The 27,265-nt window shown below is 43.1% G+C and overlaps 1 protein-coding gene across 2 annotated transcripts in view; it reads left to right on the plus strand.

Annotated features, from left to right (window-relative positions):
* The window catches only part of LOC311130114 (histone acetyltransferase type B catalytic subunit-like), a 31,150-nt gene extending 19,220 nt beyond the window's left edge, over window positions 1–11,930 (plus strand). For both annotated transcript variants that reach the window (XM_084162796.1, XM_084162797.1), the window contains 7 exons: window positions 2,736–2,915; window positions 3,092–3,213; window positions 3,775–3,879; window positions 5,943–6,049; window positions 6,821–6,972; window positions 7,457–7,573; window positions 11,152–11,930. In XM_084162796.1, coding sequence (XP_084018922.1) covers window positions 2,736–2,915; window positions 3,092–3,213; window positions 3,775–3,879; window positions 5,943–6,049; window positions 6,821–6,972; window positions 7,457–7,573; window positions 11,152–11,319 — 951 coding nt within the window. In that variant the 3' untranslated portion in view covers window positions 11,320–11,930. The remainder of the gene's footprint in view (window positions 1–2,735; window positions 2,916–3,091; window positions 3,214–3,774; window positions 3,880–5,942; window positions 6,050–6,820; window positions 6,973–7,456; window positions 7,574–11,151) is intronic.
* The last annotated feature ends 15,335 nt before the right edge of the window (window positions 11,931–27,265 follow it).

A 27,265-nucleotide genomic window follows, 5' to 3' on the forward strand; every position in this document is an offset into this window, starting at 1 on the left:
CCTATTGCAGATTCAGTCTTCCCAGCCTGGTGCAGGTCTACAATTTTGTTTCTGGTGTCCTTTGACAGCTCTTTGGTCTTGGCCATAGTGGAGTTTGGAGTGTGACTGTTTGAGGTTGTGGACAGGTGTCTTTTATACTGATAACAAGTTCAAACAGGTGCCATTAATACAGGTAACGAGTGGAGGACAGAGGAGCCTCTTAAAGAAGAAGTTACAGGTCTGTGAGAGCCAGAAATCTTGCTTGTTTGTAGGTGACCAAATACTTATTTTCCACCATAATTTGCAAATAAATTCATAAAAAATCCTACTATGTGAATATCTGGATTTCTTTTCCTCATTTTGTCGGTCATAGTTGACGTGTACCTATGATGAAAATTACAGGCCTCTCTCATCTTTTTAAGTGGGAGAACTTGCACAATTGGTGGCATTGCATTGAGGAGTACACCACATCAGTCACTGGCTTCATCAATAAGTGCATCGATGATGTCGTCCCCACAGTGACCGTACGTACATACCCCAACCAGAAGCCATGGATTACAGGAAACATCCGCACTGAGCTAAAGGGTAGAGCTGCCGCTTTCAAGGAGCGGGACACTAACCCGGACGCTTATAAGAAATCCCGCTATGCCCTCCGACGAACCATCAAACAGGCAAAGAGTCAATACAGGACTAAGATTGAATCGTACTACACTGGCTCTGACGCTCGTCGGATGTGGCAGGGCTTGAAAACTATTACAGACTACAAAGGGAAGCACAGCCGCGAGCTGCCCAGTGACACAAGCCTACCAGACGAGCTAAACCACTTCTATGCTCGCTTCGAGGCAAGCAACACTGAAGCATGCATGAGAGCACCAGCTGTTCCGGATGACTATGTGATCACGCTCTCCGTAGCCGATGTGAGTAAGACTTTTAAGCAGGTCAACATTCACAAGGCCGCAGGGCCAGACGGATTACCAGGACGTGTACTCCGAGCATGTGCTGACTAACTGGCAAGTGTCTTCACTGACATTTTCAACATGTCCCTGACTGAGTCTGTAATACCAACATGTTTCAAGCAGACCACCATAGTCCCCGTGCCCAAGGACTCTAAGATAACCTGCCTAAATGACTACCGACCCGTAGCACTGACGTCTGTAGCCATGAAGTGCTTTGAAAGGCTGGTCATGGCTCACATCAACAGCATTATCCCAGAAACCCTAGACCCACTCCAATTTGCATACCGCCCCAACAGATCCACAGATGATGCAATCTCTATTGCACTCAACACTGCCCTTTCCCACCTGGACAAGAGGAACACCTACGTGAGAATGTTATTCATTGACTACAGCTCACCATTCAACACCATAGTGCCCTCAAAGCTCATCACTAAGCTAAGGATCCTGGGACTAAACACCTCCCTCTGCAACTGGATCCTGGACTTCCTGACGGGCCGCCCCCAGGTGGTAAGGGTAGGTAACAACACATCTGCCACACTGATCCTCAACACGGGGGCCCCTCAGGTGTGCGTGCTCAGTCCCCTCCTGTACTCCCTGTTCACCCATGACTGCATGGCCAGGCACGACTCCAACACCATCATTAAGTTTGCAGACGACACAACAGTGGTAGGCCTGATCACCGTCAACGATGAGACAGCCTATAGGGAGGAGGTCAGAGACCTGGCCGTGTGGTGCCAGGACAACAACCTATCCCTCAACGTGACCAAGACAAAGGAGATGATTGTGGACTACAGGAAAAAAAAGAGGACTGGGCACGCCCCCATTCTCATCGACGGGGCTGTAGTGGAACAGGTTGAGAGCTTCAAGTTCCTTGGTGTCCACATCACCAACGAACTATCATGGTCCAAACACACCAAGACAGTCGTGAAGAGGGCACGACAAAGCCTATTCCCCCTCAGGAGACTGAAAAGATTTGGCATGGGTCCTCAGATCCTCAAAAAATTCTACAGCTGCACCATCGAGAGCATCCTGACTGGTTGCATCACCGCATGGTATGGCAACTGCTTGGCCTCCGACCGCAAGGCACTACAGAGGGTAGTGCGTACGGCCCAGTACCTCACTGGGGCCAAGCTTCCTGCCATCCAGGACCTCTATACCAGGCGGTGTCAGAGGAAGGCCCTCAAAATTGTCAAAGACTCCAGCCACCCTAGTCATAGACTGTTCTCTCTGCTAACGCACGGCAAGCGGTACCGGAGTGCCAAGTCTAGGTCCAAAAGACTTCTCAACAGCTTCTACCCCCAAGCCATAAGACTCCTGAACAGCTAATCATGGCTACCCAGACTATTTGCACTGCCCCCCCACCCCATCCTTTTACGCTGCTGCTACTCTGTTAATTATTTATGCATAGTCACTTTAACTCTACCCACATGTACATATTACTTCAACTACCTCAACTAGCCGGTGCCCCCGCACATTGACTCTGCACCGGTACCCCCCTGTATATATAGCCTCCCTACTGTTATTTTATTTTACTTCTGCTCTTTTTTTCTCAACACTTTTTTTGTTGTTGTTTTTATTTTTAAAAATAAATGCACTGTTGGTTAAGGGCTGTAAGTAAGCATTTCACTTTAATGTCTGCACCTGTTGTATTCGGCGCATGTGGCCAATAAAATTTGATTTGATTTGACTAAATACTTTTTTCCCCCACTGTATGTAAACTTCTGACTTCAACTGTAAATACAAGGCTACTTTCCCTCATACAAGATGCTGCCCGTAAACCCTGTTCTTTCCTCCCTGCAGCCTGATGATGTTGAAGGGAAGATCCGGGAGATCATCCCTGCTGGGTTCAGCTGCAACACGGACGACTTCATCTCATTGTTGGAGAAGGAGGCCAACTTCAAACCCTTCGGCACCCTGCTTCACACATACCACATTCACAATGTGGAGGCGGGAGAAAACCTTACCTACCAGATTCACAAGGTTCACTTTCTAGTCCTTGTTCCTACAGTATACAGTACTATATGTAATTATATACAGATAACTGTGCTTTCCATGTCACCTGTATGACTTGCAGATTATTTCAGTATGAGGGTGCTCTGCTTATTTTTCATTACTTAGACTGTCCTCAGACCTTCTCTGTGTGCTGTGTTCTCTAGGTGGACGTGTCGTGGCCGGGATTCAGAGACTACCATGAGCGCCTGCAGACCTTCCTCGTGTGGTTCATTGAGACGGCCAGCTTCATCGACGTGGACGACGATCGTTGGGACTTCTTTCTCGTGTGAGTGGTGCCCTCCTTAACCAACGTCACGCTCCACAAACCAATTCATTGACTCATTCAGAAACAATGGGCTCCTTTGAGGTGCTCGCGACCAATTACCAGGCCAGTTTGATTTTATTTTCCCTGGTTATTGGAGAATTGTTGATCTGGCAAGAGGCACCTTTGTGTTGAAAACCCTTTTCATAAAAAAAATTCAGGGCAAGAGCTGAATTGAACATGGTTGTCTTTTGAAACACTGAATGACATCTCAAACAGTTAAAAGAGCCTCTGCCAGTGTTTTCTTTATCCTGGCACCTATTTATAGTGACAATGGGTAAATGGACTGAAGTGATGTGGAGGGCCTCAATCCCCTTTCTACCCCTCTTCTCCTCTTCTAAGTTGCAGTCCTCCAATTAAGTGCTTAACGTATTCAGGTTGTAGCAGGTGTACGGATCGGGACGGGTCTGGCTGCTCCAGCATGCTGACACTGAAAAAGGGGCCCAGAGAATGGAGAGGAGAAAATGGACGAGGCATGGGAGTGTGCCTGTAATTGACCTGCTTGCCTTTGTGTTTTATCTGCAGATTTGAGAAGTACGATAAGGATGGGGAGACTCTCTTCGCAACTGTTGGCTACATGTCAGTTTATAATTACTATGTGTATCCAGACAAAACCCGACCACGTGTAAGGTAATTGCTAGGGGAGCACGTGCCTTCCCATTCTTTTGTACAAAAAAGGAGAGGAAAATTATATATTTCTGTTTCCCTAGTCTTACAAAAATCCCAAATTACTGGCTTATGTATCCAACCATCCAACCCCGCTCTGACTCATATGGGAGCCAAAATTATCAGTATCTTCAACAACAAAAAAGCTTTGCCTGTAAATAAGCATTTTGTTTGATGTCTTGATGGACATGACATAACAATTTGTTACGTTTCTTATAATCACGTGAAAAGAGCTCCCTCAATTTCAATTCATTAGTACAGTGCCTTCAGAAAGTATTCATACCCCTTGACTTATTCCACATTTTGTGTTACAGCCTGAATTCAAAATGGATTAAATGGATTTATTCTCATCTATCTACACACAATACCCCATAATGACAGTGAAAACATGTTTTTAGAAATTGTAGCAAATGTATTGAAAATGAAATACAGGATCTCATTTACATAATTATTCACACCCCTGAGTCAGTACTTTGTAGCACCTTTGGCAGCGATTACAGCTGTGAGTCTTTCTGGGTAAGTCTCTAAGAGCTTTCCACACCTGGATTGTGCAACATTTGCACATTATTCTTTTCAAAATTCTTTAACCTCTGTCAAATTGTTTGTTGATCATTGCTAGACAACCGTTTACAGGTCTTGCCATAGATTTTCAAATAGATTTAAGTCTAAACTGTAACTCGGCCACTCTGGAACATTCACTGTCTTCTTGGTAAGCAACACCAGTGTAGATTTGGCCTTGTGTTTTAGGTTATTGTCCTGCTGAAATGTGATTTAATTTCCCAGTGTCTGGTGGAAAGCAGACTGAACCAGGTTTTCCTCTAGGATTTTGCCTGTGCTTAGCTGCATTCCGTTCCTTTTTTATCCTGAAAAACTCTCCAAGCATACCCATAACATGAGGCAGCCACCACTATGCTTGAAAATAACACATTACTCAGTAATGTGTTGTATTGGATTTGCCCCGAACATAACACTTTGTATTCAGGACAAAAAGTTAATTGCTTTGCCACATTCTTTGCGGTATTACTTTAGTGCCTTGTTGCAAACAGGATGAATGTTTTTGAATATGTTTTATTCTGTACAAGCTTCCTTCTTTTCAATCTGTCAGTTAGGTTAGTATTGTGGAGTAACTACAATGTTGTTGATCCTACCACAGCCATTAAACTCTTTAACTGTTTTAAAGTCACCATTGGCCTCATTGTGAAATCCCTGAGCTGTTTCCTTCCTCTCCGGCAACTGAGTTAGGAAGAACGCCTGTATCTTTGTAGTGACTGGGTGTATTGATACACCATCCAAAGTGTCATTAATAACTTCACCATGCTAAAAGGGATATTCAATGTCTGCTTTTTTTATTTTTACAAATAAGTGCCCTTCTTTGCGAGGCATTGGAAAACCTTCCTGGTCTTTGTGGTTGAATATGTGTTTGAAATTCACTGCTCGACTGAGGGACCTTTACAGATAATTGTATGTGTGGGGTACAGAGATGAAGTAGTCATTCAGAAATCTTGTTAAACACTATTATTGCACACAGAGTGAGTCCATGCAACTTATCATGTGACTTCTTAAGCACATGTTTACTCCTGAACTTATTTAGGCTTGCCATAACAAAGGGGTTGAATATTTATTGACTCAAGACAGTACCATTTTTCATTTTTAATTAATTTGTGAAAAATTCAAAAAACATAATTCCACTTTGACATTATGGGGTATTGTGTGTAGGCCAGTGACAAGAAAATCTCAATTTAATCTATTTTAAATTCAGGCTGTAACAGAACAAAATGTGGAAAAAGTAAAGGGGTGTGAATACTTTCTGAAGGCACTGTACATTATTCCATGATATCATAAATTATGAAAGTTTGCTTTTTCATTCTTTCTTTCTCAGATGATTATCTTAACATCGAGATCTGATCAGTCATATACAAGGTTGCCTTTTTTCTGTGAATGACGACGGGTTTGATAGTTCTGGCAGAGGTCAGCAAGGCTGTTCTTTCATGTCTTTGTGTGTGTTGGCCTGGTGTCCTTCTGAACAGCCAAATGCTGATCCTGCCGCCGTTCCAAGGAGAGGGTCATGGAGCCCAGCTGCTGGAGGCAGTGCACAGGTTCTACTGCAATCTGCCTAAAGTACAGGACATTACAGGTGTGTGTGTATGTGTCAATGTAACCAACACAAAATGAGTTTATCTTATGATGTTTCAGTTTGGGAAGGAGGCTAAAACTGTGCTAGAGTTTCACACATACAATTTCATACATGTATTTACGTGGTTAAATACAAAGCAGTTACACACAAATAATTGATTTACATAGGAAAATGTAATGAATTTATTTTTATTTAAGTTTATTTGCCAGGGACAATGTACAACAAAACGTAAGTCTCAGAGATGAGAAGTGATGCGTTGCACCAGATGTAGCTGACAGCTAATTTACATCTGCAGTCCCTGAATAACAGAGTAGCATCTCCGCTCTCCTGTCCAGAGGGGCACCCCCTTTTTTCCTGTCTATTTTCCCCTCTACTTTGAATGTGGTATTTGAATGGACAGCTCCTGCTGGAAGTAGGTTTTCTTATTCCATGTGGCTTTAAATCCTCTCCATGTTGCTCTGTACTGAATTTTTCCAAAACCGCAGTGGGAGCTAGATAAAATGTAAATGCAAGCAGCTTTAGCAGAACTGTGCTTGACACATGCACCCACAATCATACTTTGACAATGGTGTAATTATTTGACTGTGTCAGGAATCCATGGGACCTGAATATATGCCTGTATTGAAAACTTTAGCCTTGGATGTGTTGGGGTGGTAGAGGTGAACAGTTTGAGAATACCTAACATTTGATGTAATTGTATGTAATATATATTTATTTTAAATGGAATCCCAAGCTTGTGTGTAATGTCTTGTTTTCTGATGTTCTTGTCAGCTGAAGACCCCTCAGAGAACTACGTGAAGCTGAGAGACTACGTTCTGGTCAAGCTCTGCCAAACACTGCCGTCATTCTCCACAGACAAGCTTCCGCTGGGCTTCAGTGATGACATGGCCACAGAGGCCAGGGAGAAGTTAAAGATAAACAAGGTCAACAGCAGCTTTAGCCATAAAGCCCAGAGGAGGATACATTTGATTACTGTACTTTCAAAGGATCTTAAGGCTTTTTTCTTTTCACAAAACCCTTATTGGACAAATTCAGTCATTAACCCATGGCTCTCCAGTCCTAGAGGGAAAATGTACCATTTCATCTAAAGGGGTGGGCACTCACTTATCTTACTGCACTTATTCTGCGTCATGTTTTCATTTTTGCCATGGAAAAAATATTGCGATACTGGTATCGTCCCAGCCCTAATGCCCATGGTGTCGCGAGACCAAATTGTTGTTTCTCACTCCGCCATGGCTCTTCCATGAGGCTTCAGTCACCTCAGCATTGTACAAGGAGGTCCTGACTAGCTCAACCAAACCTCAAGCGAACTAAGAAATTGGCTCAGTCTTTTCTAGATGATTGTGGAGACAGACTGTATGGTTTCTTAAAGGTACTAATGGCCCTGTCCTGTTTTTGCCCATACAGAAACACGCAAGACGAGTGTATGAAATCCTGCGACTGAGGGTGATGGACATGAGCGATGAGACGAAAGCAAGAGATTACCGTCTGGAAGTCAAAAAGAGGCTATTTGCCCCCACCAAGGTATATTCAAAAGAAAGGACCGGAGCTTCTCCAGTGAAATGCATTCCTCCATCCTCCTGCAGTGTCCGCCTTGTGCTCTAGTTTCTAGTCAAATGGAATTAGCAGGTTTTGTCTACTGTGTAATGGCTGTGTATTTCCCTATGGACTTCATCAGTGGTGAATGGCTGTTAGTCGCACTATACAACCTGGGATTAATTCAGAGTTGATTTAATTTGATAATAAGGCAATTCCACACCAGCGGGAGCAGAAAATATTTATACTATCTGATTGTTCTGGTAAATCTCACATAGGAACTTCATTGGGAGGAAGGATGTTTGAAATGCTATTTACATTTGTATCACAAACCAATTTTTTGATGTTTTTGATGAAAGTGGCCATTTCAGGCCCTTTTTAGACCTATACATGCCTCCTGTATGACCTTATGACCTGTGAACGATACATGATACAGACAACATCTTGCTGTCATTATACTGCTTATAGTGTGCTCTAAGTTATGGAGTATGTCTAGATTCTGAAAGACACATTTTCACATTAATATATTCAGCATAAAAAATATGAATATCTCAACTACCCTTTTTTGATTTTGCTTATTTTTAGACATTGTTTGGAAAAGTATACTCTTCAAACACATCACATTTTCAGAGTGGGCTCTCTGGTACTTTTAATGATATGGTCCATTTTATATATAGAAATTGACATTATAGGTCCTTCAAACTCAACTCTGGAGCTTGAAGTCAGTTCCACTGCATTTTTTCATTATTCCCCTCTAATCAGGGACTGATTTAGACCTGGGACACCAGGTGTGTGCAATTAATTATCAGGTAGAAGAGAGAACCAGCAGGCTCTGGACGTCATAGGGTAAGAGTTGAATACCCCTGGTGTAGGTCATTAACCAATCACAGCCCTCCTTTAGGATTGCATATCAGCAAATCATCAGCACAGGGAGTTCCCTTTGAATCCATTTTCCCATTCACTGTGTTGGTAGTGCTCATAAAATGTATCATAACTTCAGAATTAGCAAAGCCCACTCTGGAAATTTGATGTACTTATATATTGTTCCAAACAATGTCTTAAAATTAACTAAATCTAAAAGGGTTGTTATGAGATATTAATAGTTTGAATGTTGAATAAATGAATGTGAACATTTGTCTTTCAGAATCAGCACACTATAAGGAGTATAAAGAAACCAAGATGTTGTCTGTATCATGTACGGTTCATGGATCATAGAGTCTTACAGGAGGCATGTATAGGTCTAAAATGGCCACTTTCATCATGATTTTCAAATAAATGGTTTGTGATACAAATGTAAAAAGCATTTCAAACATCCTTCCTCCCAATGAAGTTCCTATGTGAGAATTGGCAGAACAATCTTGCAAACCTGCAAACAGTTTGCTGAAGACAAGCAGACTAAGGACATGGATTACTGGAACCATGACCTGTGGTCTGATGAGACCAAGATAAACGTATTTGGTTCAGATGGTGTCAAGCGTGTGTGGCGGCAACCAGGTGAGGAGTACAAAGACAAGTGTGTCTTGCCTACAGTTAAGCATGGTGGTGGGAGTGTCATGGTCTGGGGCTGCATGAGTGCTGCCGGCACTGGGGAGCTACAGTTTATTGAGGGAACCATGAATGCCAACATGTACTGTGACATACTGAAGCAGAGCATGATCCCCTCCCTTCGGAGACTGGGCCACAGGGCAGTATTCCAACATGATAACGACCCCAAACACACCTCCAAGACGACACTGCCTTGCTAAAGAAGCTGAGGGTAAAGGTGATGGACTGGCCAAGCATGTCTCCAGACCTAAACCATATTGAGCATATGTGGGGCATCCTCAAACGGGAGGTGGAGGAGTGCAAGGTCTCTAACATCCACCAGCTCCGTGATGTCGTCATGGAGGAGTGGAAGAGGACTCCAGTGGCAACCTGTGAAGCTCTGGTGAACTCCATGCCCAAGAGGGTTAAGGCAGTGCTGGAAAATGATGGTGGCCACACAAAATATTGACACTTTGGGCCCAATTTGGACATTTTCACTTAGGGGTGTACTCACTTTTGTTGCTAGCGGTTTAGACATTAATGGCTGTGTGTTGTTATTTTAAGGGGACAGCAAATGTACACTGTTATACAAGCTGTACACTCACTACTTTACATTGTAGCAAAGTGTAATTTCTTCACTGTTGTCACATGAAAAGATATACTCAAATATTTACAAAAATGTGAGGGGTGTACTCCCCTTTGTGAGATACTGTACTTCTTGTTGTGTCTTGTAACTTATGTTGCATGACTTTGTCTAGAATAAGGAGACCGATTATTCCCCAGGTGCAGGAAAATGTCTGGAGTACCAAAGGCTTATTATTGGCGATACAATGGAGCACGGCAGGCCTCCACAGTATTGTTACCCCAGGATTCAATTCCATTCAGAGCAGTGTCATTATGCAGGATTTGCATGTCATTAGGAGGGGGGAGTAATTTAGGTAGAAGTAGGTTGCTAACAGCACATATTCAAGCAGTTAGAGAATCTGCTTGCCAAATAGCACAAGTTTTATATCAGCACTCTTACTGTGCTTTTTGAAATTTGATTATACAAACTGTTACTAATTTTGTATTTACAGGATAATATTGATTTACATATTATGTATGTTCCATGACATGTCATTTTTGAGTTTCTCATTGAAACCGAGCATATCAGCCATTACAGCAGGTTCTACAACTGGTGGCCCGCGTGCCGAATTTGGCCCGTGGGTGTTTATATTTGCCCCCCTCCCCGCATGTCTTTATTTTAATGTATTTTTTATTGTTGGACATAAAAGACTGTAAAAAAACACCAGTAAATCAGCTCCAAGTGATTTTATTTTTGGAAATCTGTTTCGAATTATTACCACGCATAATAGAGAGATGCGTGATCATATACAAAAAAAAAGGCCAATATCTGCGGAGGAAAAAGGTCTGTGGTGAAAAAGGAAGTAGGAATTCCTTGGGAGACTGGCTGTGGAGTGGAGAGATCTGGCGGCCAGATGCAGCAGGCTGATTTGTTTTTGGGGAGGTTTGGTTTGTAGTTAGCTGAATGGCAGTGTCCTCCTTTCTGTGAATGTGTGGATGATTTCACGTCTCTGCTCAACTTCTCTTCCCCGATTCCCAAGAGCGTGAGAGAAAGTGTGTGTACACAACAAACTTTTTTGCACTGGCCACAAAATACATGAGTGAGGACTCTTGGTCCATGTCCAGAAGCTTTCAGCACTCCTGCGGACTCAATTACAGAATCCTTTGCCTCCCCTCTGACTATTTGGTTTTAAGACATTAATGAGATGCAGTCAGGTCTGCAATCTGAGGACCTAGAGAAGGAACAATATTAACTTGGTCTTGTCAGTTAAACGTGCATTATGTAAGATTCCCTGCTGCTAATTGCAATCAAAACTTAACAGATGCATTCGCAAAATACCATACAGCATTTTCTGTTTTGCTCCAATAAAAAAACATGGCTAACACAAGCTAATAATGCAAAGTCTTGGGGAAACTAGCATGGGGATTTTACACAAACGCAGTGCATTAACCAGTGTATGTCTTTATTGTGTGCTTAGAAGAACCAGCGGGAGCTGACCAAGATGATGAAGTGTCTGCGGCCAGAGGAGCTGGCGTCCCACATCAGTCAGATGGACACGGCGCTGCAGCAGGAGGAGCTGGAGAAAAGCTACCAGGAGGTGCTGGCCGAGTACAGGAGAGTCATCGAGAGGCTAGCACAGGCCTGATCCAGGGGGCCTAATGGCGGCCCTGCCTACCCCCTGTAACACAACCCCCACCATGGCCCCATCTCCTTCTCCTCTTCCCACTGATGGTCCTAGATGTACAGTAGAGGTTGAGCTGTGCGGTGCAGCTGGCTGGCTGGGGAAGGCCCACTCTGTGTCCCATGTGTGTAATCACGCTGTGTGAGATTTAGTGATGGGTAATCATTTACAGGTGATAGGAACACCATCTGTACGGTCTGGCTGTGCAGAACATGCCTCCTTTTGATATAGAGAATAACAGATAGTGATTATTTTTTCCCCTCATATCTGTTATCTCTAGCTTTTTCCTGAAGATATGTTGGTTTTGAAGCACTTCATACTTAAATAAATGAAATGTTTTTTGTACATTGATCAATTGGGTTGACCTATTCATTGATGCTATCCTAAAGTGTAATTTCAGATTCACATGTTCTACTGTTATTGGGACAATGTATTATGTGCAATAATTATTGCACTGGGATGATTATTGTACCAGTAGCTACTATTGTACTTATTGGGACAATGTACAATAATTATTTTCTCAATGTTTTGGTAAACTACAGTATTAAACATAATGAATTCCTACTGTTAACTGCATCCTGACTTAACAGATCAATTATACTTTTAAGCACAGTGTGGAGTTCATCTGGGCTGAATATGCATTTATACAATATCAGTTACTCTATTTAGTCTAATCAATTTACAGATGTAATTTTGTTCAGGCACCCTCTTGTGGCTAATGCAACTTCTGATTCCCCTTTATGCTGAGTGTTGAGCTAATGAGCGTTATGGTTTTCAATTTAAAACCTCTTTGCCTCTGCATTGCCTACTTGTCCAGAGCACTGTGATGAATAGCCATCTCTAGACTCTTTCGCACATTGTCGCAAAATCAAGGTCTCCAGATTAATTCGTTTTTCATCCACTTCAGTTGTAACAAGTAAAACCTCTGAATACTTGACCAGCTCTGATTTAGATTGATTCAATCCACTCGTGTCCACCAGGGGTGTCATTTCACTATTGGAGACCAGACCATGTATTTTTCTGTAATGATGTGAATATATAGCTACAGTAGAAGCTGAACTGACGGGTGAGAGATGGGCTTAATTTTATTGTGAATAGTGGTTGCTGACATCTGATTTCTGACTTCGTGTTGGGACTGGTCGCTGTGCTGTTGGACAGTTTACAGGCCTCCGTGATGTTGTCAGAGTGAGGGGCTGTGCTGTGGGACTGGGACCCCATGACTCCCTCCAGACCAGACCAGACCAGACCACACAGTGATGCTTACAGAAGCCCAATTACTCCCCTAGAACTCTGCCATGCAAATCAGGAGAGCCCAGTCCCCCAGTGAACCTGCCTGTAGTAGGTTATAGTGCTGGGGAAATTAGGAGAGAATGTGGCTCAGATTGATGCAAGGCTGTTGACATCTAGTCAGCAGGGAGCATACAAAGATATTTCAAAAGGATTGCTTGATAACATGTTACAATGACAAGTGTTGCTTTAGTGCACTCAAATGGACCTATTGGGGTTATTGTGATAGAAAAGAACCATGTTTAGCAAAAGACACATCCAGACTCCTCTTTAATGTTATTGGACATCTCTATTGTAATGTGTAATATAATTGGATATCTTTATTGGAAAATTATTGGACATCTCTATTGCAGGTTATTCTCCTTCTGCAATCAATCAACCATTCAGGTGCAGTGAATTGAAATATAAAGGGGACATAACAGGTTCTCCCAGGGCGGGACCCATCTAAAGTTATTACAGAGGAGCAAGCGGTGGCACCTTGGTTTGTTATGTTCCCACATAAGAGACATGTCATGTCATGTTATATCAGAGATCAGATGTGGGAGGTTGATTTATGTTTGCAATTTGATTTTCACTCTTCCCTTGCTCTTTCGCGTTTGCAGACAAAGGGAAAGCAGTGCGTGTGTATATACAGAACCAGTCAAAAGTTTGGACACACCTACTCATTCAAGGGTTTTTCTTTATTTTTTACTATTTTCTACATTGTAGAATAATAGTGAAGACATCAAAACTATGAAATAACACATGGAATCACGTAGTAACCAAAAAAGTGTTAAACAAATGAAAATAGATTTTAGATTCTTCAAAGTAGCCACCCTTTGCCTTGATGACAGCTTTGCACACTCTTGGCATTCTCTCAACCCTCTTCATGAGGAATGCTTTTCCAACAGTCTTGAAGGAGTTCCCACAAATGCTGAGCACTTGTTGGCTGCTTTTCCTTCACTCTGCGGTCCAACTCATCCCAAATCATCTCAATTGGGTTGAGGTTGGGTGATTGTGGAGGCAAGGTCATCTGAAGCAGCACTCCATCACCCTCCTTCTTGGTCAAATAGCCCTTACACAGCCTGGAGGTGTGTTTTGGGTCATTGTCCTGTTGAAAAACAAATGATAGGACCACTTAGCGCAAACCAGATGGGATGGCGTATCGCTGCAGAATGCTATGGTAGCCATGTGTGCCTTGAATTCTAAATAAATCACTGACAGTGTCACCAGCAAAGCACCATCACACCACCTCCTCCATGCTTCACGGTGGGAACCACACATGCAGAGATCATCCATTCACCTACTCTGCATCTCACAAAGACACGGCGGTTGGAACCAAAAATCTCAAATTTGGACTCATCAGACCAAAGGACAGATTTCCACCAGTCTAATGTCCATTGCTTGTGTTTCTTGGCCCAAGCAAGTCTCTTCTTCTTATTGGTATACTGTAGTAGTGGTTTCTTTGCAGCAATTTGGCCAAGAAGTCTGTTACTTGAACTCTGTGAAGCATTTATTTGGGCTGCAATTTCTGAGGTGCAGTTAACAAATGAACTTATCCTCTGCAGCAGAGTTAACTCTGGGTCTTCCTTTCCTGTGGTGGTCCTCATGAGAGCGAGTTTCATCATAGCGTTTGATGGTTTTTGCGACTGCACTTGAAGAAACTTTCGAAGTTCTTGACATTTTCCAGATTGACTGAACATTTCAAGAACTTTTAAAGTTTCTTCAAGTGCAGTCACAAAAACCATCAAGCGCTATGATGAAACTGCCTCATGAGGACCGCCACAGGAATGGAAGACCAAGAGTTACCTCTGCTGCAGAGGATAAGTTCATTAGAGTTAACTGCACCTCCGATTGCAGCCCAAATAAATGCTTCACAGAGTTCAAGTAACCGACACATCTCAACATCAACTGTTCAGAGGAGACTGTGTGAATCAGGCCTTCATGGTCGAATTGCTGCAAAGAAACCACTACTAAAGGACACCAATAATAGGAAGAGACCTGCTTGGGCAAAGAAACATTTTTGGTTCCAACCACCGTGTCTTTGTGAGACGTGGTGTGGGTGAACGGATGATCTCCGCATGTGTGGTTCCCACCATAAAGTATGGAGGAGGAGGTGTTATGGTGTGGGGTGCTTTGCTGGTGACACTGTAATTTATTTAGAATTCAAGGTACACTTAAACAGCATGGCTACCACAGCATTCTGCAGCGATACGCCATCCCATCTGGTTTGGGCTTAGTGGGACTATCATTTGTTTTTCAACAGGACAATGACCCAACACCTCCAGGCTGTGTAAGGGCTATTTACCAAGAAGGAGAGTGATGGAGTGCTGCATCAGATGACCTGGCCTCCACAATCCCCTGACCTCAACCCAATTGAGATGGTTTGGTATGAGTCGGACAGCAGAGTGAAGGAAAAGCAGCCAACAAGTGCTCAGCATATGTGGGAACTCTTTCCAGAGTGTTGGAAAAGCCTTCAGAAAGTATTCAGACCCCTTGACTTTTTCCACATTTTGTTAGGTTACCGACTTATTTTTTTTTTTTTTACAATCTACACACAATTCAAAAACAGTATTTTTGAAATGTTTGCTAATTTATATATTTTTTAAATTGGAAATATCACATTTACATAAGTATTCAGACCCTTTACTCAGTACTTTGTTGAAGCACCTATGGCAGCAATTACAGCCTAGAGTCTTCTTGGGTATGACGCTACAAGCTTGGCACACCTGTATTTGGGGAGTTTCTCCCTTTCTTCTCTGCAGATCCTCTCAAGCTCTGTCAGGTTGGATGGGGAGCGTTGCTGCACAGCTATTTTCCGGTCTCTCCAGAGATGTTAGATCGGGTTCATGTCCGGGCTCTGGCTGGGCCACTCAAGGACATTCAGAGATTTGTCTCGAAGCCACTCCTGTGTTGTCTTGGCTGTGTGCTTAGGGTCGTTGTCCTATGGGAAGGTGAACCTTCGCCCCAGTCTGAGGTCCTGAGCGCTCTGGAGCATGTTTTCATCAAGAATCTCTCTGTACTTTGCTCTGTTCATCTTTGCCTCGATCCTGACTAGTCTCCCAGTCCCTGCCGCTGAAAAACATCCCCACAGCATGATGCTGCCACCACCATGCTTCACCGTAGGGATGGTGCCAGGTTTCCTCCAGACATGAACGCTTGGCATTCAGGCCAAAGAGTTCAATCTTGGTTTCATCAGACCAGAGAATCCTGTTTCTCATGGTCTGAGCGTCTATTGGTGCCTTTTGGCAAACTCCAAGCGGGCTGTCATGTGCCTTTTACTGAGGAGTGGCTTCAGTCTGGCCACTCTATGATAAAGGCCTGATTGGTGGCGTGCTGCAGAGATGGTTGTCCTTCTGGAAGGTTCTCCCATCTCTGTCAGAGTGACCATCGTGTTCTTGGTCACCTCCCCGACCAAGCCCCTTCTCCCCCGATTGCTCAGTTTGGCCAGGCGGCCAGCTCTAAGAAGAGTCTTGGTGGTTCCAAACTTCTTCCATTTAAGAATGATGGAGGCCACTATGTTCTTGGGGATCTTCAATGCTGCATACTTTTTTTGTACCCTTCCCCAGATCTGTGCCTCGTCACAATCCTGTCTCGGATCTCTACGGACAATTCCTTCGACCTCATGGCTTGGTTTTTGCTCTGACATGCACTGTCAACTGTGGGACCTTATATAGATAGGTGTGTGCCTTTCCAAATCATGTCCAATTAATTTAATTTACCACAGGTGGACTCCATTCAAGTTGTAGAAATATCAACAGGATGCACCTGAGCTCAATTTCGAGTCTCATAGCAAAGGGTCTGAATACTTATATAAGGTATTTCTGTTTTTTATTTTTAATACATTTGCAAACATTTCTAAAAAACTGTTTTCACTTTGTCATTATGGGGTATTGTGTGTAGATTGATGAGGAAAACTTAATTTTATCCATTTTAGAATAAGGCTGTAACGTAACAAAATATGGAAAAAGTCGAGAGGTCTGAATACTTTCCAAATGCGCTGTATATACATTTTATGTAGGTTTTCAATTAAATATGTGCTTATCATTTCTGTTGTGTTAACAAAGGCTGATTGGTGTGTGCACTGTGCATGGGCCAGAAATTGGTCTTATTATTGATGACTAGTGGACAGTATAAAGCTAGACTTTAAGTCTCTGGTTTCACCTGTTGGCATGCAGGTCGTCTGCTACTGTTACCTGATGGCGCCTCCCTATCCCTCAACTGAGATAGACAGGGAGTTTGGACCCCTTCCAGCTGTACTGAAGGACCTGATGAACATGATACCTGTGTTGAGGAACCCCGACGTCTAAGCCACGTCTTAGCCTCTGGATTCCCAGGAGAGTGAAAGGGAGGCATGTTGGTGCCCCCCTCCTCCCTCCCTTGTCCTCCTTATCGTGTTCCAGACCTATTGTGCTCCTCGGTTACCCACATACCCCGGGGCGAACGGGCCCCCTCGCCAACATTGAACCTGGCCAGTTGCTTTCTCTGGTAAATGAGGCCTCTTTAAGATAATGTTTGATGCGCTGACAAGCAGAACCAAAACACTGTAAAAGGAACTAGGTTTGATGACATCTTTTAATTGTGTGCCAGAAAAAGCATGATTGCGGGTCTTCGACTGGTTGAGATCATGCTCCTGATATGGTAATTTGCTCAAGTAAAGGATGTGATGAAAGTGGTGGTGTTGATATCACAGTAGAAGTCCCTGGAGACCGCTGTGCTTGTGACTCGCTTCACATTATCTATAAACATACCAAGATGGTTCAGGCAGTGCACATAGTCTTTTTTTCTGTAAATTACATGTAGTTTGTGTCAGCAAAAAAAGAAAGGTCCCTTTTTCAGGACCCTGTCTTTCAAAGATAATTCGTAAAAATCAGAATAACTTCACAGATCTTAATTGTAAAGGGTTTAAACACTGTTTCCCATGCTTGTTCAATGAACCATAAACAATTAATGAACATGCACCTGTGGAACGGCCGTTAAGACACCTAACAATTTACAGACGGTAGGCAATTAAGGTCACAGTTATGAACACTTAGGACACTAAAGAGGCCTTTCTACTGACTCTGAAAAACACCAAAAGAAAGATGCCCAGGGTCCCTGCTCATCTGCGTGAACGTGCCTTAGGCATGCTGCAAGGAGGCATGAGGACTGCAGATGTGACCAGGGCAATAAATTGCAATGTCTGTACTGTGAGACCCCTAAGACAGCGCTACAGGGAGACAGGACGGACAGCTGATCGTCCTCGCAGTGGCAGACCACGTGTAACAACACCTGCACAGGATCGGTACATCCGAACATCACACCAGCGGGACAGGTACAGGATGGCAACAACAACTGCCCGAGTTACACCAGGAACGCACAATCCCTCCATCAGTGCTCAGACTGTCCACAGTAGGCTGAGAGAGGCTGGACTGAGGGCTTGTAGGCCTGTTGAAAGGCAGGTCCTCACCAGACATCACTGGCAACAACGTCGCCTATGGGCACAAACCCACCGTCACTGGACCAGACACGACTGGCAAAAAGTGCTCTTCACTGATGAGTCACGGTTTTGTCTCACCAGGGGTGATGGTCGGATTTGCGTTTATCGTCGAAGGAATGAGCGTTACACCGAGGCCTGTACTCTGGAGCGGGATCGATTTGGAGGTGGAGGGTCCGTCATGGTCTGGGGCGGTGTGGCACAGCATCATCGGACTGAGCTTGTTGTCATTGCAGGCAATCTCAATGCTGTGCGTTACAGGGAAGACATCCTCCTCCCTCATGTGGTACCCTTCCTGCAGGCTCATCCTGACATGACCCTCCAGCATGACAATGCCACCAGCTATACTGCTCGTTCTGTGCGTGATTTCCTGCAAGACAGGAATGCCAGTGTTCTGCCATGGCCAGCGAAGAGCCCGGATCTCAATCCCATTGAGCACGTCTGGGTCCTGTTGGATCGGAGGGTGAGGGCTAGGGCCATTCCCCCAAAAAATGTCTGGGAACTTGCAGGTGCCTTGGTGGAAGAGTGGGGTAACATCTCACAGCAAGAACTGGCAAATCTGGTGCAGTCAATGAGGAGGAGATGCACTGCAGTACTTAATGCAGCTGGTGGCCACACCAGATACTGACTGTTACTTTTGATTTTGACCCCCCCTTTGTTCAGGGACACATTATTCCATTTCTGTTAGTCACATGTCTGTGGAACTTGTTCAGTTTATGTCTCAGTTGTTGAATCTTGTTATGTTCATACAAATATTTACACATGTTAAGTTTGCTGAAAATAAACGCAGATGACAGTGAGAGGACGCTTCTTTTTTTGCTGAGTTTAGAAAGTCATTAAGTTATTTGATCGGAATTGAATGACTGAAACAGGTGGCAGACACAAATTCAGTAACTGAACATTTTAAAAATAAATCTGTGAAGGCTGTTGATGGATTGCTATCCATACCGTCAGGATCTGTTTGTGGAAAATATTGTAAACATATTCATACTTCCATCATTTTGTGATTACATCTTTATGTTATTGTGATTGAACTGCCAAGACTTAATTGGAAGCGTCCATACTGAGGGATTTAGAATATGAAAAAAAACATTGAAAATCAGAATTGTAATGTTAAACTGGATTAATATTTGAATGACCATACAGAAAATCAATGGTGTGCATTGGATTTAGTTATAATGATTGACAGGGATTGAACAGTTCCAGTGCAGAGCTTGTTATTTTTTGTCACAAGTGATGTATGTTGGTAGTGCTGAAAATCTAAACAAGCCTTTCCTGTATCACAGCTCGATAAAGATCCAGTTTCAAACTCCAAAGACCACTTTGTCTTGGCCTGGCAGTACGGCTTGGTGAAATATTTTTGGGTTTTGTCGCCTTCATCCGATGTGCTCATTTATTATGTCTATTTTTTCTTTTTCCTCTTGTTTAATGTTCCACTTTTTAAATTGACTTTAACAAATGTAAACGACCAGATGCTATTAGACTGAACATGAGTGATCATTAATGATTTGAACCTGTGTGGTGACATTTGGCTTTCATTTACTGGATGCAGGGGTACATGTTGCCATGTGTGGCGTGATAAAATCAGCCAGGAAGTGGCCTTGAAATATTAGAAATTGTCTTTAGATCTGGGGAGGACAGCTTCCTTGACACAAGGTTATTCATCAAGATTAACTGTACAGCCATCCAGCGCCTGAGCATTAATCTCTTAAATGAGACATGTTGTGGCGGTGGAGGAGAAGCACATACTTGCTCAATGTAGTTTTCTAATTAAAAATGTCCCATTAGGCTGTAATTGGTGCAGCACTATCTGGAGTTTTGATGGAGGGAGGGGGGGACTAGGCAGAGTCACACTGAGATGGTATCAGGTCTAAGAGACAGGAAGCCTCTCTGTAATCTTGTCAGGTTGGAGATCTGTGCGGTGCGATCTGACTGGCCTATTCTGTGGTCAACAGAAGTCGCTCCACAGGACAGGGCACCTTCCCTCAACTCCTGTCTTATCATACCATTTTATGTGGGTTTCTAATGGAGCCTGGCATCAATTCAACCTGGTAGATGTTTATGGTAAAGAGTGTTGTCATGCAAGACTACCTGTTCATTAATAATTGATAACAAACATTTACAGAAGTTTCCCATATAAAGGTCATAGACAGTTCGGTTCTGTGGAGGCATAACCCAATTATAAATGTTTATCCTGTGTATTAAATGAGACATAGTAAAACGTTTTTGGAGTGCCAAATATAAGAAAGATCATAAACACTGACAACTGTGGTGCAATACAAATAACTTTCTTAATAGCAGGAGAGACCTATCTCAGGAGACAGATTGTTTAGTACAAGCGCACTCTGTTAAGGTGGATATGTAAATACCCAGGTCATAGGCAACACCACAGGCTATAGAGGGCAGACTGTTTGCAGAGTTACATTTCTGTTTTTCCTCATGTACTGATGTGCTCAGTTTGGACCACCAGCTTGAACCACAAGATGTGATTAAGATATTGGGTTTGGCTGCAGGGAAGTGTTACTCTGTGGACATAATCTTTTCCATGTTTAACTGTGGAACAACATAGTGTAAAGTTTGTGTTAGGAAGGTGCCTATGAAGCAGTGGTGGTCGGTGCCGTTTAAGAATAGGGAGGATGTTATTTTTTTTCTAATAGCAGTAAGGCCAAATCAAAATGTTCATCCAATTTTTTGCTACTTAAAGGGGTCTTAAAATTCTAAATCAAATAGCAAAATGATCATTGGTATGACCTTCTTAAAACAATTCCCTCTCCCGGCTTAGACAGGGCTTAGACTTTTTTCAACAGAATCAGCTGAATGAATACACTTCTGATCACACGCACACACAGTTCACTTTCATAGCAGCCACATACAAATAGCATGATCCTTTTGCTCATTGTAGAATTTCCTCTCGCATCTTTTACCTTCACTTGTTGACTTCAGTGCACAACACATCAGCTGTCTGTTACCAGGCGAAAAAACCTTTCCAAGCCAAACCTTCATATCATAACCGCTACACACAGCCTACATTGTTGTCACCATATTAGCTAACGTCATACTCAACATAGCTACTATAACTAATGTGTTAGTAAACCTGCTACAATCATGCAGTACAGTGTACAGTCAGCAAGCAGTTTAGCGGTTACACCGGGGGGCCCCGGTGGCAATAAATTAATCAAACCAAAAGCTTACCTTGATTTGGAAGAGTTTCAGTGTTGGATAGCCATAGCCAGCTAGCTAACGTAGCACCCCTCTCTGTTTGAGCCAGGTGTTTGAGTAGGCTAAACTAGCTAGCTGCATTCGCTAGCTAAGTGAAAGTGAAAAAAAAGACAACAAAATCTAGCTATCTAGCTCTCTCTCTCTCTTGCTTCTCTTGCTTCTCCTACACTTTGGACTTCAGAGTAAATCTCAGCTTTGTTAAAAATACACTCAAGAAAAAACGTATGTATCATTGTGATTCAGGAGTAACATTGAAACAGAATAATATGCCCCACCAACATTAGACAACTATACAGAAAACCCTCAAATTGCTGAAATAAGTAAATTAAATCAATGATGAGAGAATAGTCTGATTAATTGATTACTAAAATAGAAGTGCAGATGGCACTATTTTGCTAAATGGGGAGATGTATTATAGGTAATGAATTTGTAGGGGAATGTTAGACTTTGTGGTGCAGCAGAATGATCAGCGCACCTCAAATCCAGAGGTTGTGAATCAAAATCACAGGTCTGGTCATATTTCATCTGAACAGTGTACCGCTTACTTTAAAACCCTCATGCCATTACTTTTAATGGTTTGGGACCATCACGCAATGTCCTGACAACTGGTAAAACAAATGTCTTGAAAACAAATAACAAAAATCCTAACATGGTCCTCACCTTTATGGAAACATCACATGCATTTTACATGATGACGTGAATTCATGATCATTTGCACTTATGACTGCCTTTGACAATGCTGGACAGTGTTCAAGCTTAATATTTATGAATGGAATACAACAGACCACATTAACTGGGATGATATTCCTTCTCACGGGAGACCAAAAAAGAGTTGGCTGAAAGCCACACCTCCAATAAGCCACACCTGCAATATTCTGATAGGCTGCCGCTGCTACAGTACGCTACCAATTAGCAAGTGATGTGCATGTTGTCAACAGAAGAGTCAGTGAAGGCACAGTAAGTTACTGGCATGTATTGCTAGTGGTAGCAACTTGCCTTTAGGTAACTGGTAATATTTTGGCAGTAAGTTATTGTGAATATTACATCAACTTCCTGACAAAAACTTACCGAAAACCATTAAAAACAAATGGTTTTCGGTGTCTCTCTTGTCATGATGTGTGTTTGGTCCTACATTTTTATTTTTAATCCCCCGTCCCCCCAGGAGGCCTTTAGTCTCTTGGTAGGCCATCATTGTAAATAAGAACTGGTTCTTAACTGACTTGCCTGGTTAAATAAACAATAATTTAAAAAAACATCTGAAATGACAAATTAATAGCAACAAGTTGCCATTAAGTTACTGGAAATTGCACAATAACATCTTTACAGTGCAGCTCATTAGTGAAGCATGCTCTTACAAAGTTTGCAGAACAGACAGTGTCAAAGGAGTTGCTCAACTTACATCGACATAACCATCAAACACTTAAACTTCTAAAACACTTCCACTGACAGTTGGCACAAATACACATATATTTGATCATGCCCCCAAATATGCTAATGAGCTCCACCAGTACAATGCCCCCACCTATCAAAGCGCAGTGATGATTGTACCTTATATTTCAAATATTTGGTGGGAAAATGTCCCATCATACCTACAAGGTACCGAACTGTACCATGTGAGTTCATATGTGTACCTGTGAAGTGTACCTTTGGCCTTTTTGTACGCCAGGTAACAGCACTGTAGTGTACCCTAACCATACCCTTATTTTGTGTTAATATACTGTATGTTCCAAGCAATTAGTATGAACCTGGAGTAACTGCAGAAATATCGCTGCACTCCCAACCAATAGGTTGCAAGTTTAAATGACCAAAGCATTAATGTATACTCTATGTCAAGTGTCCTTGAGCACTGCTAGTTGCTGGGAAGCTTTAGCAAAGTGCAGAATTGTATTCTTGCCATTACGTCTTTGGCCATATCTATTTTATGCTCACAGACCTGGTGGTGTAGCAGGACATGTAGCAGGAAATGTAGCAGGACATGTAGCAGGACATTTCAGGTTGCTAGCGACCAGTTCAAATCCCATTTAATGCCGAGTCCCAATTGTGTTCACAGTACAAAATTACACCAGATTTATTTTACACTCATTTCAATCAGAATACAGCAAAATACTGTCATTTTATAGAAATAACACCTTGAGGTTGTTGTATATACTTTAGGCAAAATGCGAAAATGTATTCTTGGCAATATATGTATAGCCAATCTCCATTATGCCCACAGACCTGATGGCGCAGCAGGAAGGTTGACTCACAAGTAATCAGCAGTATACTGTTTTTAAACATTAGCACCTTAATTTAACTGTAAAAATACAGTAACTTGTTGTAGATTTATTGTATTTTCACCGCAACTAGACAAAAGCCTCCAGGGGACCGTGACACAACATTCTAAGAATGTCCTAAAAATGTTCTTGGGGACGTCCCTGGAACAAACCGGGAACTAGACAAAACCTGCAGGGGACCATGACTGTTTAAATTGAATTAATGTAAGTTATGCCTTTTAAAGTAAAATATTCTCAATTACATTTGATACATGGGTTTTCACATTTAAAATGTTGCATCCCCATGTTGTCACATTTATTTCACATGAGATCATGTTTCCACAAGTGTTCAAATGTTGTCACGTGTAGTTTCATGTTATCACATGAAGCTTCACATGTTATCATGTTATCACATTAACTTCACATAAAATCATGTGTGTTTTTTCCGTAAGGGTTGTTCCAACTCAACCAAATATATAAATCCCTGTTAATAAAACCAGGGGAAAGTGAGATGAGTGCCATTCCATTCTATATGCCACTCACAATAGGAGAGCAGTAGGAACACTCCCTGTCTGAAACATTCTGAAGCTCCCAGTGTTTTTTGGAGCTGAACCCCAGCTTAGTAAGTAAATAGGAATGCTGCATGTGCTGTGAGAAGACACGCTGACATTTGCCAGATGCTCTGTTCTAATTAGGACCAAGTATTCCCTCTTGTATGGCGTGTGAGAAACCATAAGTGCACCGCTGCCCAACCTATCAGACCTGCCTCAAGTGAAACTTCAGTGTTTGGACTCCAAACACTTGAATATAACAAACACTGCTTTATTATTTGCTTTGTAAACCAGAAGTGTTATTCTAGAGATGGAATTTGTCATTTCGTTGTCCAAAGACATGCGAATGGTCGTACAATCCTCCCACACTTTAGCTGGCTCCCCTAGGTCTATAATGCTTTCAGAGCTCTATATTTGGAGTCGTTAGAGACGCCCACCTTGTAGGATTTCAGTTACTGTTGCAGTAGCAGCTCATCCACTTGCTCTTTGTGTGTGTGAGTGGGTTGGGTCTGTATCCTGGTGTGCCCAGAGCTCCAGAGTATGGAGGCCATTTCTGGCAGGGGGTTCAGTTAGAGGCATTAGCGGCGTCCTTTCTACAGGATGCCTCCCGCCGAAAGGTGCAGCCACACTGGAGAGGAGCACTGTAATTAAGGATCTATTGGCTCTTTAAGAGCCATAGAGGCAGCAGTTTCAGCCTGCCTTACTGCTGTGCCTTTGTGTGTGCCACAAATACAGCAGCACATAGTGTGGAGGAGAAGCAAACGGCCATTACTCCACAGTGGAGATGAACTTGTCCTACTCAGCCTCCATCTCTCCGGTGTGAAATCATGTATTTTTCTTACCTCATCTGCAGGAGTTCACACGTCCAAGTCGTTTTATCATGAAGATTAGTGGCCATGTAAACTGGAATTACATTTTCCAAAACAATCGACACAAATATTGAGATTCTCCCTGAAGTCTGTGAATTTGTTGGAGATGGACCTGGAGCCCTGTTGGAAGGAAACAGTATAGAGCAGGAAGTGAAAGGAGACCTCTGAGCTGTAGCCACCCACAGACCCCCTTCCTCCCCCTCCCTGCCTGGCTCTCCTGGGCTGCAGCATGGGGCTGTTGCCTGGCTCCTGTCCAGTTTCCAGCACTGTGATGGGGAGGGTCATGGTGTGCCTGACCTGGGCTCTGCATGTTGGATGTTGTTATTATTAGTGCCTCATGCTCTCCGGGCTGGCGGTCCCCATTGCAGGGGGAAGCGGTGGGCTCTGGAGAGGCTCTGGACCTGGGGAACTGCTGTGCGGGTTAGAGGCTGCAGGGGCCCCCAGCACTCCTGGCTCCCCTGGGGCCTCTGCACGGACCAGGCAGGAGGTAGAGCTCTGCACTGCTATTTATACACTCTCAGTCCCACTGCACAAACTCATCCTCACACTACAGCAGGCCAGAGGCAGGGCCAGAGGCTGGGCCAATGCCAGCTTACGTAGCGTGGTTCGTTCTGCGTTGTGTACTTTTAATTAGGGCACTGCCACAACTGGAATTCTGATGGTTGGATCATTTTTATTCGACCTGCACACGAAGAGACAACACACAATATGTTAGCCCTTGGTGCAGTCACAGCTCTCGGGCACCTTGCTAGTTGAAGGTCAGGCAAAAGAGCACAGGTGCTGCATGCACACATTCAGTGCCCAACAGCACACTATACAATACAAGTAAAATGATATACATCATAATTCGGACAAAATAAAAGACATACCTGCACACGAAGAGACAACACACAATATGTTAGCCCTTGGTGCAGTCACAGCTCTCGGGCACCTGCGTGAGCACATAGAAACTCACTCAAACACTGTCCCAAATACTCACGAGTTACAATAGGTACCCTAAGTAGCGAGCTCGGTGAAAGTTGTTAACATAAATCTGATTAGGTTGGCCTAATAAAGGACAACATACCTTGCTAGTTGAAGGTCAGGCAAAAGAGAACAATAAGAGGGTACGTAAGTACAGATAACCCGCGATGGACCAAACCAAAATATACACAACTTTTACAATTAGGTGTATTTACAATATAGATATATAAAAAAAAAAATTGTACACCGAAAAATAACATTAGCTATGCCGCTGTAATTAAATAAAGAAAACACATTGAATTATTATTATTATTACTAAATTATTAACATCCCCTCTTGACCTGGCCTACTTGAACTGGTCCTTGTGTGCAACTTGGTGCATAATCTAGGGGAACAACATCACACTACTACACTTAACAGCAACACCTCACACCTAGCCCACTCTGCTGGGTAGTTCACTTTTCTGTTCTAGGAGGATGTATGATAGACTCATTTGCACACATGACAACTGCTCTTGACATCATGTAATTAGGGATGAACATGATTCATTATTTTATAGTCCTGAAAATTGACACATTATTCAGGCTGAGACTATCACGACTTTTTTCATTTGCATAAAAGCCACTGGTTTTTGAAACACACAGTACACAGGTCATACGACCACAAATGACTTCTAATCTGAGAACAGTCAATGTTCTTAAATTACAGTGGGCATATTCAATGGAGATCACCTTACTATCTTGATTCAGTCTATTCCTGGCAGATCTCGAGGGGGCCTTCTCAACTGTGTAAATAGCTCTGGAAATTACGCATGCCCTTTGACTGTGTGTGTAATTATGAGCTTCTTGCAGTATTTTGCTTGGCAGCCTGAGAGGTTAACCCCTGAGGGCTGGAGGCCTGGGGCTCCCCGTCTGACTGGCAGCGGTCTCCTCAAAGCCCTGCTTGTTCCCCTGCTAGCCGGGCTGCCTGGGCAGCTCTAAGCACGGCTGATCCTCTGGTGGCTGGACCCTGGGGAAGAGTGGAGGGGTGGAGAAGGCTGTCACATCCAGCCACAGCAGAGGCTCCGCTGGCTGGGCGAGGGCTGCAGCATTACAGGCCCAGACGGACACTGTGCCTGGGTCCCTGGGAGCCCATTGCATTGCTACAGGGATCAACAGTGCCTTTCCCATTATAATTTCCATGAGAGTGTTCTGTACCACCACTCAGCCTATAATAGGACAAGCTCTCACCTTCTTATCTGCGCCATAATCAGACTGTATCCATCGCATGTGTGGTTGGTGATAATGTACAGGTGGACTACTGTAATCTTTGATG

The sequence above is a fragment of the Coregonus lavaretus genome (assembly GCF_964263955.1).
Source record: "Coregonus lavaretus genome assembly, chromosome: 5".
NCBI classification, from domain to species: Eukaryota; Metazoa; Chordata; class Actinopteri; order Salmoniformes; family Salmonidae; genus Coregonus; species Coregonus lavaretus.